Raw genomic sequence first — 17734 nt, 5'->3', positions numbered from 1 at the left:
TGCTTGTCTGCATGCATGTCCCCAAAGCTGCTGAATGAAGAGCACTGAGTTAGTTTAGACATTGGCCATGCTTTGCTGAACATGTGTGTGAGCAAAGCTAACTAAGGAAGGAGCAGTCTTGGTGAGGGAAGGAGGATTATAGCTGGCTAGCGCAGCAAATTCTTCCTTTGATTTTATTTTGAAGACGTGAAAGGAAAACAGAAACACATATCTTTTCCTAAGATGCTCCAGGCAGAAATGTTTATGCTTTGGGTGCCCGTGTCTGAACTCATTTACTTTTATTCTCTCTTTATAATCAGTGATGATCTCACCGTTACAGCCTGAGGCATGATTTCTCTCATCTTAAAGTGAAGACCTATATTTGGACAAAGGTAGCATACCCTAACTCAGAAGACTGTATGGCTTACATCTCTTCTGTATAGAGCCTTCCATGAAAGGAGCCTCTTGACTTGTCTCCACAGACACTTGGGATGGGATTTGGTGGCAAATTCTGCCATACATGAAAGTATCTTAGCTCCTGTTATGTTCAGTGAAAGAATATCTAAAGTTTTATTTAAAGCGGCTTTTACATTCCCATGAATCTTGTATTATATATTTTGTAGCAACCCAAAGAAGTCCAGGTGACATTATGTACTGGTGTTTAAGTGACAGGATCCTACCTCTTGTCAGTAAAGTTAGAGGAGAGTAAAGGGCGATCCAGCCGACAAAACAGCATTTTAGTCTTAACTTCATTGCTTTCTAAACCGCTTTGTCTATATTGATGGCTTGGGAGTTGGGGGTGTTTCAGTTACCGTCAATGTGTGTCTCATGTAATTTCAGGGGCTGTGGAGTGTTCCACCGGGCCTCCAGCTGCTCTTGAAGGGCATAGGTCTTCTGCAGACCCTGTGTCACATGTATCAGATACCTCACGGCAACACATGTGATACTAGATGCCTGCCTGCGGGCAAATGATTTAAACTCCAAATCTCCACTGACTGCAATGGGAGATTAGACACTTGGAGCACATGCAAAGGGCTCCGTTATTTGTAGGTGTCTGAGTATGGTGCTTTCTTCTTGTTCTAAAACTCGGTGAGGCAGTTCACTGCTGGAGTAGATTAATGATGGTCTGGTCCTTTCCAAATATTTTTTGTTTAAGATAAAGTCCCTGTGAGTGGGACGAGACAGCTTTGTGTACAGTTAAATTTTCTTTCCAAAGGATTACAGTCATGCTCTGATTTGATACCCCGCTACAGTCTTAGAACCAGGAGAAGGTAGAAGACACAAGGATATAGGGACATAGTGCTGGGTCAGACCAAAGGTCCATCTGTCATACCTTCTCTTTCAACAGTGTCCATAACTTGATATCTATAAAAAGCAAGGTAAGTGTATATGATACTTCTCTGTCATTCGTTAGCAGTCTTCAACCATTTTCAGCTCAAGGACATCTTAGGGTAGATGTGTTTTCTACCTATTTAATACCCCTTAGTGTTCAGGCTTCTCTTAAAACTATGTAAAATTTTAGCACCAACAAAAGTGACTTTGAGCACTGAATGGGAAAATAAGCAGCTATATCACAAAATGGTGAGATGATGTCTGAAACAATTATTTATTATTTTTTTCTTTCCTCATCTCCCTCTATTGTCTTCCAGGAATTTACAGAGATGACAGCAAGTGCATCTTCAAACCCTCAGTACAAGCCTACTTCTGCAAACAGGCAGATCATGCACTTGTTATCCTAGAAAACTTGGACCTCAGTACGGTCAGCCAGAGACTGTTTCCAGTGGTAGCGATGACTGGCAGCTTTATGGATACCTTCAGTGATGTGACTTCGCATACATTGTGTTGCACCGAAGAGCATCATTCGACTTTCTTTTCTGTGTTGCCATCCACCAAACTCACTACAATTTGCTTCCCAGACCTAGCACCTCTGACTTTCAGACTTTACCTCCTTAGTGGCCAAAATGCAACCAGACTGCCCCTAGCTATATTCTACAATGAACCACTCAGCCTTCGTGTTTTCATTCAAGGGAAATATGTCTCTCCAACCCCATCTTCTTTTTCACTGAATGAAGAGGCAGGAGCCAATTACTTTAGCTTTGAGGAAAATCTCCTCTATGTTCTCCTCCATGAGAAGGAACCTGTAGAAATAGTTGCTGGCCTTTCCCTTTTTGTGGCTTTCACTGTAACTGAGGCTGCTGGGGAAGAGGGTGAGGCAAGTATAGTATATCAATTAGCTGATTTCTTAAAGGTTGGTCATCACCAAATCAGAGTAGTCCAACATGTGCCGGGTGGTGAAAGCATGTTGAAGGTAATCGCAGCTGATGCTAACAAAAAGAAATATCACTGTCCTAACATGGCATTTTGCACAGCCTTTCATAGCAGGTATAGCTCACAGAAAATGGGGAGAGGACCAGTGAGCACCCGAGCTCTGCAGCTATCTGATGCGACTGGTCCATCAAGAGTGCTCATCATTGAACTTGGTGATCCACCAGGCCATCCAAGAAATGAGCTGACAAGTGACAGCTTAAAGAGTTTGGCCAGAACAATTATCAACACTCATCAGACTGGAGACCTTCAGAGAGGCCTTGGCCTGACGGTTGATACTTTAATGGTGACTCAGTCTGCCTTACTGTTTCCAGCAGAAGCTAACAACAGGTAAGTATCCAATGCAGCATCTGTAGATGTAGTGAAGTGTAGTGTAGTGAAGCAATTTAACTGCTTGATCTGCTTTTTAAGATGGGGAGTAAGTTCTGAAATATGGCTAACCATGATGGAACACATTATAAAGTTTCCATGACAGCTGTGCCCAAGTACTAGCTGGACTCCTGAGTGTGAATTACCATGTTATTCTGCTGGTGCTCATGTATCTCTAGTGCAAAGATGTCTATGATGCTTTAAACCAGGAACAGACTTCCTAGAAGTCTGCCTTGAAACTATAAAGTATTGGATAAAGTCAATGTTTATAAAGAAGTTCAGACTATAACAGCTCTTATATTTTAAACAATTAATTCTATGAAAGTTTATAAAATGAAGTAGCAGCAGAAATGCATTTTTAAAGATGGGTTGTCCCCTTAACTAACTTGATAGGTCTAAGCCTAGATTCATATACTTTTAAAATTTAAGACCAGAAAGGACTGTTTAATTTTGTACTTCAATCTCCTCCATGATACAGACCACTGCTGTTCACTTTGATACCTCAGCATTGACCTATATTTCTTTTTGGCTGAAATTCTAGAAAAGTGTATGGTCTTGAAGATACAAGAACTGGACAATACTACCTGAATGTTTGCCTAGATGTTGGAGGCTATCCCTCTTTTGCTGTCACAAGTACTTGCCCACTTTCTCTTGTCACTCTCTCTCTCCAGCTTCCCATCAGAGTTTCTTGTTCTTTCCTTCACTGTTACATCAGTGAGTTTCTGGGCATTGACTCTATCTCCTCCTCCAGATACCTCCAGAGTAATCAAATCACTTAGCTGTCTGCTTTTTAATAAATTGAAAGGTTTCAGTTCTGGTGAGTGTTTCTTTCCTTCTCTGTCCCTGTTTTCTGAATCCTTTTTGAAGTGCATATGTTTGAAAAGCCAACAGTTTTCCTTCATGGTGGATTCCCCAACATTGGACACTTTTAAGATTCAGCTGGACAGGGGGATGGGCAATCTTCTCTAGACCGTGTTTTTGCCAAGAAACGTTAGATCAGATGATCCTCGAGGTCTCTTCCAACCTGATATTCTATGATTCTAAGATACCAGTGTCATATGCAAAAGTGGTATGAAATCCCATTTTCTACTAGGAGAATTCAATGATCCCCTTCACATATTTTTCCACAGAAATAAGAAAGCTCATGGTCGTCTCTTTGCTCACTGTATTCTCTAATTCCCTTTCAGTTCTAACTTTACAGGACCCAATCCACTCTGCCCAGATCCTATACACCACAGGATCTAGGCTCCCATGATTGACTTTTCTCTCCAGAATTATCAGCCCACCAATCCTTCCATGCATTTTATCAGCAGTGGTTTTATATTTGTCTCTCAATGCAGGCCTGCAGCTGATTTTGACAGAACAACAGAAGATACTCCTTTACTTTATAACAATTTCCCAGTGGAGCTACCTTTTGAGCTCTTTCAGTTATCTAGTGCTTGGTCAGTTTTGTACATAATAATTTTTTATTGGTATTCTGTACCAAGACTCCATTTTCAAAGGACATTTTTTTTTTTTCCTCTGCTCCACAGCAACAACCAACCCTTTCCATCCATCCTTCTTCTGTCTCTGTCTTGCTCTTTTCATCCTCTTGCAGCCACTATTTATGTGGCCCAGATGGCAGCCCTTATCCGCAGAGAAGGCTGTGAGGAACAGGTCTGGGAAGGGAATAGACAGCAGTGTATTTCAGCCTCAGATCCCGAATCTGTATTAAAAGCATATGGGAAATATGAAAAAGGTAATATCCCATCTGTTTTTAATATGGGACATGAGATTTGATGTTTGGCAACCTTATTGTGTACTGTCTTCATATTGCATAATGTTATTTTTTATGTTGTGCACTACTGAGCCTTACCCAAGTCTAAGCATATTTCATCTATACAAGAAAGAAATTGGATTTGTCTAAGACTTACTTTCTCTAATTAATATCATATCCTCTATCATTTACCTCTGACCCCTATACCATCCTGATGTCTCTTGGCTGCTGGTGATATAATCTACTATTCACACACTTAACTTTCCTACTAGGCACTGTGTGTCTTACAGTAGTTAAACACCCAGAGTAAGGACAGTGGTCTGTGACCATGGGAATTTTCTGTTTTGTTGTTTCATTTTGGTTTGGTGTTTTTTGTTTGTTCTTTTTTTTTTTTTTTTTTGGTTTGTTGTTTGTTTTTTTTTTTTTTTTTTTTTTGGAACTGGTGTTCTATTAAGCACAATGGGTAATTATTATTTGAAAAATCAAGTCTTAAATCAAGGCCTAACTCTGAAGATACACAATATTTTTTTTATCAGAAGAATTAACATCACTATTGTCAGTGGGAATATTTGTGTTACAATGTAGTATACTACAAAATGGGGCAGCAAAAAGTTGTAGGAAATTTTACAGCCTGGATAGGAAATGTCATCCTGTCTTTATGCCATCCCAAGACATGTAACCTTCAGAGTGTGACAGGGATGAGACCCCTCATGCAGTGTTTTTATTATAGATGATCAGAAAAAAAAAAGTAACAATAGCTACACTGTGGGAAAGGAACAAGGTATAGATTTTTTAGTGTAAGTTCACCAGAACCCTGTTAAATGTCTATAGGTGTCTGGATGCATTAGTGTTACATCACAGAGAGGGAGAAAGAGAGTTCACCTAAAGGAGAGGATCACCCTCTTCTGTGTGCTGGGTAAATTACCTTGTAGATGCCTTTGTTCAGGCACAAATGACCTTTCCTCCACACTGGGAACTGCTCTCCCAGCTGGAGTTTGTCTTCTCATCTGTGCATGCTCTGTGAAACCTGTCCAAGCAGCAAGGATCAGGAGAGGTCCTTGGGAAGGAGATTTTTTTATTACAGGGACAAGAGCAGAGTTAGCTTAAAGTCTTAGATTCACCATCTCAGTAGGGGAAGACCTAGGATGTATATTGAAGAGAATACTAACATCACCAGATCATAGGACCAGCTCAGAGCTCATCCACCCTGAGCTGCTTGGGCTCATCTGCAGTGTTATTTATTGCTCCCCATCAGTCATAGCTTTTCTGGAATTACTCATGGCTGACATTTCTGATGCAATAAGGCCACAGATAACTTGTGAAATGAAATCAGGATTTTCCTGTTGGGACATGTAGTATCCCCACTGAGTATCTGTCTCTCTTTAGGCAGTACATGCTAGCACAGACAGGATAATGGGGCTGGGATTACAAGTCAGGCTAAGTATTCCAGTGTATTTTTCTGTGGAAGGAAAAGAGAAATATTTTCACCCCTGAGTCGTGCAAAATCCAATCAGGCTGTCAGATATACACAGAACCTGCACTCCTGCCAGGCCAGTCTCCCTGTGTTTTCAGATTAGTGGCTCCTCTTGCATCAAGACAACAAAGAAGATCTTTGATCAGCAGAGACTGGGTGCTTGTCTTTTCAGCCCAGGACAGTAAGGCTGAAGGGAGCCTTGAAAACCTTACTGTGGTTGGGTAGCTAGGCAGTAAATCTGTATATCATACTGCCAAACCTTTAAAAAAACGACTTGTCTATTATGATTTGAAATGCCTTTTTACATGATTTTAATTTAACTCCTTTGTTAGGGTCACTTCAAGCACAACTCATTGGTTTGTCAAGGAAAGACAGAGGTGACTGCTATGAATGCTATAGTCTTGCACAGCTGGAGAATCAGAGATGACTATCACATAGTTTTGTCTTCCCGTGTGTGTCTGTGTATTAATATATACTGCAATGTATTTACACACAGAAATCTCTGGTTTGCAGAGTTTGCCTAATATCAGTGTAAGTGAAAAAGTGAAAGTATAAGAGAGTACAACAGTGAATGTTTTGTGTGTGTTTGTGTGGGTGTCTATACAGAATCAGAAATATAAAGCTGGATAGTCATCCAGAAGCCATTTAGTCCATATCCCCACACTGGAGCAGGGTACTTTGCTCCTCCTTGATGAACCTTAACCTGATACAAACTTAAATTTGCAGACATTAATCCTTCTTTATTAAGAGTTACGTTTGGGCTAATATGTGAAAAACAGTGTGTGTACAGGAAATAATGGTGCTTGAGACACACAGCAAGCAATAAAAATGAAGCAAATCATCAAAGCATTGTGCATTGAGACAGCAGTACCCATGCAGAGGATTAAATGAGAATTTACTACTAATTCACCAAGTCACATGGCATATACACAGGCAGGCACGGTCAGAGACCAAACTAGATTAATTCTGACACAACCTAATCCCAGAGTGCTTCTTGGGTTTAGTAACCTTCATGCAGGTTTCATGCAGGCTGCTGTATGGAATTGAACAGAGTTGTAAAAAGGGGAGGGGACAACATTTTTCCTGTGTAGGGATCCAGCTTTTCCTCCAGTGAGTAGGTAAAGGCAGGACGCTAAAATTATTGACATCGGAGTTGCAGCTATGGCAGCACTTGAGGATTTGTCAAGGTTTTATCTTCCACCCATCCCGGAAGTGAAGATGTGGAAAAGGTGATACTCAGGAGCTTAAATTTTAAGCTAAAAATTAAGCTTACATAATTTAAAATCAGATGTTCGTAGGGGCACTATAGAAGGCATAGGCTTGAGTAGCATGTGCCACTCTGCTTGTTAATATACAAAAAAGACAAACTCAGTTCAAGTAGATACAGGGAAGGATATTTAAGATGATCTTGAAAATGGTGTTTATTTTAAGATGTAAGTAATAGAATAATAGAATAATTTAGTAAAGAGTTTGGTTTGTTTAACTTGGAAAAGCAAGGCTGAGGGGGGATATCATCCTATCTGTAAAAATATGTTGGAAGAGTAAATAGCAGAGAAGAAGCTCTAGACACTGATGACAGCACAGGAACAAATGAGTGTAAAGTATCGAGAGGTAAGTTTACATTTAAAAAAAGAGGAAGGTTCCTTGTCAGAGAGTAAAATGGAAGAACCTGTCAGTAGAACTGGAAGGAGATCATTTCCCATTCAACACCACTCTATTTTCCTTTTTTTTTTTTTTTTTTTTTTTCACATGGACAAAGATATATTCTGACCTTTTTTTTTTTTTTTTTAAATAGTTTGGGTGTAGCTGAGGCCCATTTTTGTCCAGCATCTCCTCTAGCAGTCTAGTAAAACTGTGGAAAAGTACACATCAATAACCTAATATATTTTCAATCAGAGGAGTGGGATTCTTTAATGGGCTATTTATAGGAGCAATGAGATAAGAAACTTCATGAGAATAAAGTGGGGACTCATACACGTGTAAACAGTGCTATGTCATATAAAACTATGTCATCATATTGCACTTTAGGAATCAGGATGAATTTCGCTATTTTGTTCTCAATTCATAATTCTTTTCAAACTGGGAAACTAAGTAGTTGCAGGATCTGTCAACAAGAGGTAGATGGTCGTAATGAACTCAGAGTCTCAGGCACATCTTTCCACACTGAAGATGGTGGAAATGGAGGCTTGTATGAAAAGAGCTTGTGTGAATTCATTCTGGGTCCCAGAGGTGAAGTTTTTTTATCGCAAAGCTTTTTGTTAACTTTTTGCTTCTGGTGGCATTTTTAGCAGAAAACCCAGAAACTGAAATTTGGCATCAAAACTGAATTGTCAGTATATTGGTGGTGTCAAGAAGACACAGTCATACCAGGAATGATGATGCTAACAAGGTCTTTGACTGTGTAGATATTAGGTCCCAAATCTGCTCTTCTAGCGTTTTTCTTCGAATTTAATTCAGAGAGGGGAAACTGAGGAGATATCTTGTGGCCCCCATTCATGGTCAGTAGAGGAATTAAACTGCAACTTAAGCAGAAACATTTTTCATTCAAGAACTGTTCCATATAAGCACAAAGTATGCCTTGTACAGTAGGTATACAAATTGTTCATTCAGGTTGAAGGTAGTGCCACAGTATAGATTGACGTTAATTACAATGATGTCTGTCCATAAGATTGAGTGTCTGGCTTTGAGGGGCAAACCCACCAAAACCAGTCAGAGTAGTCTGCCCTTTTGTATATGATCCTTCTGTGAAGCCAGTATTTCCCTTGTAAACTTTCAAGCAAATCTCCAAAATACCCTTCTAGACAACAACCATGGAGTTTCACATTGCCTCTGCAAATCAGATAGTAATAGTTTTTTACCAGTGCATTCCCTGATTGGAGGCCTTCTGGCAGTGTAGGGGTTAAAAGGTCTATCACCAACTACATTTCACCTCTGAGCCTTATTTTTAAAGTAAATTTCTGTTAGTATCTACTGCATATGGTAAACATATCTAAAAATTTGCCAATCCCACTGAAAGGTGACACCCTTGAATTGCAAGATTCAGGCAATTAGAAGTTCCACCTGCACTGTAACTATAGTGGAAACCACAGATTGCTCTGATAATGGGTTTCCGAAATCAACTGGTCCCTCTGTGGGAAGGGAGCAGGAGGTAGGAAAGGTGAAAGGAGAACAGGAGAGAGCAGGAGGAGGAAGATGAAGAGGGTAAGAGAGACTTGAGAATAGGGGCATGGGACTTTGCAGGTCTCTGTGGGAGGAAAGAAGGATATATTGCCATATATTACCCACACCATTGTGTGTCTTTGAAATTGAAGGGTTTGTGTTATTAAATCTCAGTTAAAAATTAAGAGGATAAGCTCAAGAAGAGCTTTTTGCAATTCTCTGATGTTCCCCCAGAAGTTACGGCTGTTTGGATACATGCAGGAGAGCCAGGAGTGTCCCCATCATCTTTCTCAGGAGCTGGAAAGAGATCTGGTCTCAGAATTGGCACCCCCAGTGCTGTCAAACAAAACCTGACTTGCTCATGTCACATATGGATCCATTTTCCCCCTTAAAAACTAATAGGGCCTGCAGTAAAAACAATGTGTTACATGGCACATGCACAGAGCAGAGAGGAGCTGCCAGCCATGTCTCCAAAGGACCAATTCTTTCCCCGCTCCATCTTATTTAACATGTAAGCGGTGTTATCTCTATCAGCAGAGCTTGTCTGGTGTGACATTTGAGTGAGTGACGGCCATGTCAGCTCCCAGGTCAGCCCGCTTTGCTGTTGCATCAGGCTCTTGACCACTGCTGTTCATTGGAAGGGAAAGGGAGAAAAATTCTTCCACATGCTTTTTTAGCAGGAATCTGGTGAATGAAGGGTTAAATGGCTTTGGGTGCTGGGTCTTTGTGGGGGTGTGTGCACACATATATATGTATACGTGCGTGTGTATATATATTTATATACACACACACCTTGGCTTGGCTGTAGGACCTCATGCCCGCAGGCCACAGTCACATTATCATCTGGAAATTGGATAACGACAGCACAATGACAAATCCAGGTTGCTTGCAATAAGGTGCTAATCCCTTTGCTTTAATATCGGAGCAGCGTGTAATGATGTTTGGACATCACTCCAGTTTACTGACGACCCCACTGGGGCCAGCAATAGAAGCGTACAACTGTCTAACAAGCCATCAGGTGACCGCCGTCGTCAAAGCAACGGAGGATGCAATCTAATCTTCCCTCCATCCCTTCCAGCTCCCAATAAGGACCAGATTATAGAAGTGGCCCATCAATGCTTGGTAACTCGAATCAATTAACGTTAATTCGCACAATGCTATGATGTATTGTGATCACTTTCATTTCGGAGAAGGGGGAAGAAATTGCTATAATTCACCTAAAATGAGGTTGTCTATGGTGCTGAGGTATTAATTGGGTGTCCATATTAAATGGAAAAGGAGCACGGTAGTGAAGGAAAAGTGGATGAGTGACTCTCTTGGCTGCTATTGACCTATCAGAAGAAGACAGTGCCCTTTTCCTTTGCTTTTATCTATTACAGTTTTCCCTATTGCGTGTCAAGTTGATGTATTATAAAAAATTCATTTGGTGACCTTTCACCCCCCTAGCAGATTAAACAATTTCACTGGGATGGCATCATTAACAGGGCCTTGCATTTAATGATGATTTCTCTAAAAGGCCACGGAGATTCGATTTTAAGCTAACAGATTTATTGCACTATTATAACATATCGTAAAAAACTGTACCACCTACGGTCTGGTTTTAGGATAGAAACTGTTTAAGAGTTTATGTGGAGCTTAAAGTGGTATTACCTTGGGATACGCAGCAGCAGCAAGGCTCTGACCTCCGGCGGGATGTTGTTTACATTTAATAAAAGACGTTTTTCCGACAGTAAACTTTGAGAGTGTTACGGAGGAGGCCTGCCTTAGCTCCTCGCCACTAGCAGGCAGATTTGCAAGTAGGGGTATTTCACTCATCTGCAGCAATTAATGGAAGTCACTAAGGAATTTGGAGGATGTCTCTCTCATATTTGATGGACTGGCTCTGTCCTTTTCATTCTAAAGGCTCCTGGTGGTCCCACCCCACCCTTGAGTGGATCCATTAAGCTCCTTCAGTCTCCTTTTTTTTTTTTTTTTTTTTTTTTTTTTTTTCCCTTTTTTAAGGTGTCATCACTAGACTGCAGGAATCTGGATTCTACCAGCTGCATCCACCAGGCAGCTGCTTGCCTTCAGCTGCTGGTGCCAGTGGGATTGAAAAGTGCTAAGCAAACATTGTCTGAGCAGGGGGGAAGACTACCCTTGTGGGGGAAACATGTCTGTGTGTTCCTGGACATGTGTGTTCATACTCTGTGACTATATTTACTGATTTGTAAAATGGGCAAAAAAAAATTCTGAAAGCTAGATTGGGAACCATTTGGAGCTTGGACAGTCTCTAGCAAATGAAGAAATGGAGATCTGGTGGTGGTAGTGTCCCAAAAAGCTAATGCCAGAAGAAGTTGCTCAAAAAGACTAGGTATTTTAATTAATATATATTCCAAGAATGTGTGCATTGGATCTCTTTTCAGAACGTTTTCAGTCTAACCAACTTACCTGATGCTTTCAATGCAACAAACTATCCAGGTTCTAACTAATAAGTCTTTGCTTTATGAAAGGTAACCCTGGCACTGATTAGATAAAGAAGCATACTCCTTTTGTCCAGCTTTGCCCACAGAAACAATGCAGTTACTTCTTATCCCAGTTCACTCTTAACCTGGGCCCCCTTGCTACTTCTCTGCACTACTAGATCTTCTCTTGTTAGCTTTCTGCCATCACAGCATCTGATATCCAGGGCAATGGACACATGGCTTCATTCAAAGCTCCCTGCTGATGCTAGCTAAAATATGCATTTAGGTGTCTAGGTTTTTGAATTTTGGTCTTATTGATCAATCATCAGTGATGATAAACATCATGGGTCCTGTTTAGTCTATTAGTTTAGTCCTCATAAGGAGCTTTGATCAGTATTAAATATTTTTTGTTTCTCTGTTGTCAGTGAAAGCTGCAGCCTACTTTTCACTGGAGTTCATTTCCTCTATCTTTAATTACTTCCTATAATATGGGAAAACATGGGCATCAGTGGAATTAAAAGTCATCCTTTAGATAGCTTTTCTGCTTAAAGTAAGAATGACCTCAGACTGCCTGCTGTCTTCTGGATGCTTGTGTCTCTTTCCCTGTCTCTATTAGTTAATGATATGATCTGCAGGGGGAGACAAAGCTCTAACAGTGCAGCTGAGAGGGCACAGATACGTGGTGCCTGGCTAACTTCATCACCACATGACACAAGAACACACTTCTCACCCAAAGATGTTAAATTCCTCACAGCCCTTCCAGTGAATCTGTATCCACTTGCCTCGCACAAGTACTCTACTTGCCTATTGCCTATCTTCACAACAGCATCTTCTTTCTTGCAGTTTGCCTTCTCTTCACCAGAAATCACCACCTTTTCAAGAATATAAAAAAAAAATTATTATCTGTTTGGCTTGACCATGATGCATTTTGACATATTTTTTATTCTCCAAATTCTTCCCAATCTCCTCCTCCTTCCAGGGATATACTGATGCTGCAACACTAGCATTGCAGTCATATTAAGACAACTGTTCAGTCAGTTTAATTGCCTGTGTTTATTAGGAAATTAAATATGCCAGGGACTGCTCTTTGGCGCCAAGGGAGGCTGATCTGTGTACATAAAATTAAATTCTCTCAACCACCATTTCATGGTGGCCTCATCTAAACTGCCAAGTGATAATATTCTCTGACTGTATTAGTTCCCAGACCATTTGGGAGCTGTCCTGGACTTTGTTATAGGGCCTGGATCACAGCCTGTGATAGACTGACAGTTTAACAGTAGAGGTGATCAAGTGTCAGTGCCAAGGCTTCTTTTTCTGTCATTATTTAGTTTCCTAGTATAGATGTATCCTTTGGGTTTAATAGACACTTGACCCAGGCTCTCAGTCTGATCTCTTTCCCCTTGGAGTCAACTGACAATAATAGCTATTATTGTTGTCGTTGTTGTCATTAGTATTATAGTTATTATTGTAATTATAATCAAAATTACAAGCTCTCCTTTATTTCAGGGACACTTTGTTCCCTCTGCCCCAAATCTTGCCACCCAGTTTCTCAATCACACTTTAATACCTGCAGTAGATCCTCTGCTTTCCAAGACCTCTTATTTCCTTGCTACTAAAGAGCAGACACTTGTCCCGCAGAGCCTCGGCATGCTCTGCAGACGAGCATTGACACTGATGGGGACAGGATCTGGGACCCTGACCCTGGTGTCCCTGCTGACTCAGGTATCAGGAGCAGCTCCTGCTTGCCTGCTGTGCCCACATTTAGAAGAGCTGCAAGGCACTGAGCAACTGAGCTGCTCCCCACTGAGTGCTGTCAGCAGGGAACTGTAAACCAGCCTGCTCCTTCCCAGCAAGGGACTTCAGGGTAGGTACAAAACAGCATGCTCTTCATGCCCATCAGGAGGAAGGCAGGTGTCCTTGCTCCGGTTCTTACTAGTCTACAGGCACGCCTGTCTATCTCCACCTCCCAGTGACAAAGCTATGCCAGGAAAGCCTATTTTCCTCCCAGCACAAATCACCAGGGGAGTAGCAGGCTGCTCTTCTCTCCTCCTCCTCCACACTGACACTCACTTGTAGGAACATAACTTGATGCGTGCAGGGTTGCACCCTAAGGCAGGGGCTCCCTCACAGCAGGAGTCAGGTTGGACTGTGTGGGATGGACACACCATATTCTGTGCTGTGTTAGCTGGATTCAAATCACCTGCAGACGTTAATTTTTAAGCATGCATGTGTATCTTTGTTTTGATTTCTTTGCTGTTACTCACCCTAGGGAGTAGGAACGTCTGCTTCCTACAGCCACATTTTGCAGCAGCCTTTCTTTAAGTGTGAGATGAGCACGGTTTTACCGTGTAGAGCTTGAGGTGTGGAATGAGGGCATTTCATGTCAATATTTTTCCTGTTTGTTGGCAGTTTTAAAGAAGTTGGAGAGAGAAAAAAAAATAATTTTTGTCTAACAGAAACCACACCTAGACTCACTTAAACTCGCCTGGACTCAGCTGGAGCCAAGAAGCTCACAGAAAGTGCAGATCTCTGCCATGAAAACAGGAGTGACTTGTATTGCTCCTTCAGTGAGTTTCAGTCACAGTGGAAAGAGCACTGATGAGTGCATTGGTTCCTTTGACATGAATTACAAACATAAAACTGTCTTTCAGACTTTCCCACTCACAAAAAAGAACAAGAACCAAGATAAGAATTGAAGCTTAAATACTTGATCTAGCTCTTGAGACTGCAGGTAACCTTAAACCCTTAGCTGGTGTTCTCAGTGTCTGCGGTTCGGACCAATATTTCCTATCAGATGCAATATAAACACTTTCTGGTTTGTAATGAACAGTAACACCCTGAAAAAAAAAAAAAAAAAAAAAAAAAAAAAACAAACCAAAACCCAGACCAGAAAACTGAGGGAAACTGAAGGAAAATTATGCTCCATATATCTTCTGTTTGTAAACACCTTTAAGCAAACACTAGAGATGAATGGTTTTTCTACTTTCAATTCAAGATGATACCAAACCCCCAGCCACTTCACTGCAATTGCAGATTAGAAGGGTTTATATTTATATAAATTATATATATATATATATGAGATATTAAATGACACAAAGCACTGGGAGAGAGAATGAAATGATACAGGCTCAGAATAAAGTCTTGATTCTTTATTCAAATGCAAAACCCCTCTCCTGGGATGCTCTAATTTAAATTTCAGTCTTGGAAAAAACAGTGTCTTTCAATGGGGTGTCTGTATACTGCTATATTTAGGTATGCAGACTTCATAGATAATGAAGGATGAGAACACAGGTATGGTAGGATAAAGAAATGTAGTAAAGCCTTCTAAGTGCTGTGCTTGTGTGGAGGAACTGAAAGCTTTGTTTTCAGAGGAGCTCAAGGGTGTTCATTGCAAATCCTTCTGCTGGACAGGAAGCATTTGCAGCCTCTGTTGTTATCAGTGCACTGCAATGAAGACGTTGGGGCTAAGACATTGAGTTTCTGAATCCATAAAATCCCTGTCTCTGCCATGTACATCCAATGTGATACCAGGGAAATAATTTATTTTGTTAATGTCTCAGTTTTTTATCCGTAAACTGGGGATTGAAACTAAAGGCTTTTTTATTACTTTGGTGTTGTTATCTTCTTGGAAGTGGTATCTGTTCCATATTTCCATACATGCTGCTCTCATCCAAGGAATCAAAGTGCCATGAAAAGTTGAATTAGGAGTCATTTGTATTTGTATTGCCACCTACATTACTAAGGTAGAAAATCCTGTGAACAGAAAATATCATGTTGTTCCTAGGTAAGCTGTGAATTACTTCTGGGACTAGCACTGGGTGTTTTCATAACATTAATTTTCTGATTTTTTTTTTTTTTTTTACATTCTTTTGCATGTGAAAGAAATGGAAGCAGACAACATCCAGAAACAGGCTTGTATGTGCGACCTTATAACATCTCTGTTCAGGTGCAGCCCTCAGATGGAGAAATTGAGAAACAGCTTCCTGTACAGCCGAAAATCATTTTTCTGGACAAGAAGGTAGGATCTGTCCCTCTGTGGATGGATGCTTCTATTAATTCTGTACAATTTTGACATTTCCAAGCAATCCAAAAGCTATTAGACAGACCTAAATATGGCATGGGACAGCTCTATAAATAAATATGGCAAAAGTTATCCCTATAAATAAGCAGTTACTGGCATTATGGGAACATCTTCCAGGACAGAATCTGTTCAAGTTTTTCAGCTTTCTCCTGTGAGAGATTTGTGCTGTACAAATGCTTGTGTGCAGTTTTCTGATTTCTGTTTCTAAAGCTTAGAGGTTATCATTGAGGAATGTGGGAACAGCAACACAGTCATGAAGGCTGGCAGTATCAGGTATAATGGGGTATCCTGGTCTGCCCAAGCAAGTCCATACCATGCAGAGCAGTGCTGTGTGGACATCACCATGTTTAAATCAAGCTTGGACTTCTATGTGATGAGGTTTAACACTGCCAGAGGTACTAACACAAGTCCAGGAAACAACAAACTATGTCCAATATGTCCTTAGATGTTCTAGGGTTGTTGGACTAGATTCAGTCCCAAGTTAGGTGAAATCTGCATAGCATGACTTCGTGCTATGTTTCTATTTCCTTTATATTTTCATGTCCTCTTTTCTGTTTGACAACTATTGTCTATTATGGAATCATTCCCATTTTGCTGGACAGTCAAAAGTATAACCACAGAATAACGAGCCCCAGGTATCACACTTATAGAGTGGTGACCCTGAAACATGGTGTCAAATTCAAACTTGGATAGTTTTGTGGACATTATTTCTGGATTCAAAGTCTCTTTACAATAAAACCAGCTCTGTATATCCACTAGTCATGAGACTGACATTACAACTCTGAGGCACAAAACTTCCAGCTTCTTTCTATTTCACTTCAGTACCCTACACATAAGCATCTTGTTGCATTGTAGGCTGTGTAATATTTGGTATTCAACTCCTGTAGAAAGGTAAGAGCTTTCCACAAGTCAGCTCTGCTGGATGTCTAACATTGTTGGCTGCCTGAAATGACACATGAAACTTGCATATAGGGAATTGAATATTTCCTTGATTTTCATACCCTTCTTCAGACATGTTTCAGGTTTTCTGCCAGACTTGAGAACCAGTAATTCCCTCAAAAAATAAAAAACCTGAAAGCTAATATTTTTATATACACATAGACTATGGGTTCTAGATCCTGCACACCTATAAATTTCGCATAATTTAGGTATCAAAATCAGTTTCTTTCACTGAGTGTATGAGAAACTTAAATTTTCTCCCTGACTAAATAGACAGACTCAATCTACTCAGTTTCCTTGAGCTTGTGAAGCTACCATTCTTTGAGATTTTACAAAGCTATCTTGAGAGTCCTGGGCAACACCTTCTATGTGGTCCTACTTCAGCAGAGGGTTAGATCAAATGACCTCCAGAGATCTCTTCCAACATCAACCATGCTATGATTCTGTGAACTTAGATGCCATAGCAGCCACAAGGTCAAAATTAGCTACTTCTCAGAGGTGATGTAAATATGACCCTAGATACTTCAAGTGAAGCAGTTAACCTTGCCAGACTTTATTGAAACAGACCTGAAGTTGCCAAAACTGATTTCGCTGAGCTTAAGCTCATCTTAAAGAATTATGGTGAGCTTTGTGACATTTGTAACATGTGACATGTAGATGCAAGCTGCCCTCCCCCCCCGTCATTAAAACATTATTACAACTGTTAAAACCATCAGAACTTACTTCCCTCCTGTTGAGGAGACAAGACCTTAATTCTTTTCTTTTTTTTCTTCCTCCCAGGGTCAAAGAGTTGACAAACTGGGGCCTCCCTCAGAACCCTGGGTTGTATCAGCCCATCTCAAGGGCTCCTCTGAAGCTGTGCTAAAAGGTTTGAATGTATTTTCTTATACCAAGGACAATGACAAAACAGTTATGCAGAATGATGGTGATAAATTCAGGAGTTCTCCCTGAGAAATACTGGATTTGAAAACTAGTCTTTGGTCTGAAAAAAGGTTTGCAGTAAGTTTGGTGAACTGCCCAGTCATATGCTAGATAGAGAAGCTTATACAGAGTATTGTTGTGCTCTGGCAGCTTAAAGAGAGTATATTCAGTAGTTTATCTTGAAAAGACATCTCTTAGATAAAAAAAAAAAAGAATGAAGAATTAGAAATCCTAATACTTGATTTTCAGCTAATGCTAATTGGAGCAATTTCCTTAGTCAATGACAACAT

At 40.5% G+C, this 17734-nt stretch overlaps 1 protein-coding gene across 1 annotated transcript in view; it reads left to right on the top strand.

Annotated features, from left to right (window-relative positions):
• The window catches only part of PKHD1 (PKHD1 ciliary IPT domain containing fibrocystin/polyductin), a 267005-nt gene that overhangs the window by 235143 nt on the left and 14128 nt on the right, over positions 1-17734 (top strand). Inside the window, exons 59-61 of the mRNA XM_042803457.1 lie at positions 1629-2634; positions 15395-15521; positions 17304-17391. Coding sequence (XP_042659391.1) covers positions 1629-2634; positions 15395-15521; positions 17304-17391 — 1221 coding nt within the window. The remainder of the gene's footprint in view (positions 1-1628; positions 2635-15394; positions 15522-17303; positions 17392-17734) is intronic.

The sequence above is a fragment of the Tyto alba genome, unplaced genomic scaffold (assembly GCF_018691265.1).
Source record: "Tyto alba isolate M040663 unplaced genomic scaffold, T.alba_DEE_v4.0 Super-Scaffold_40, whole genome shotgun sequence".
NCBI classification, from domain to species: domain Eukaryota; kingdom Metazoa; phylum Chordata; class Aves; order Strigiformes; family Tytonidae; genus Tyto; species Tyto alba.
Note: the sequence above shows the minus strand (reverse complement) of the source record. Positions and strands in the feature narration are given on the sequence as shown.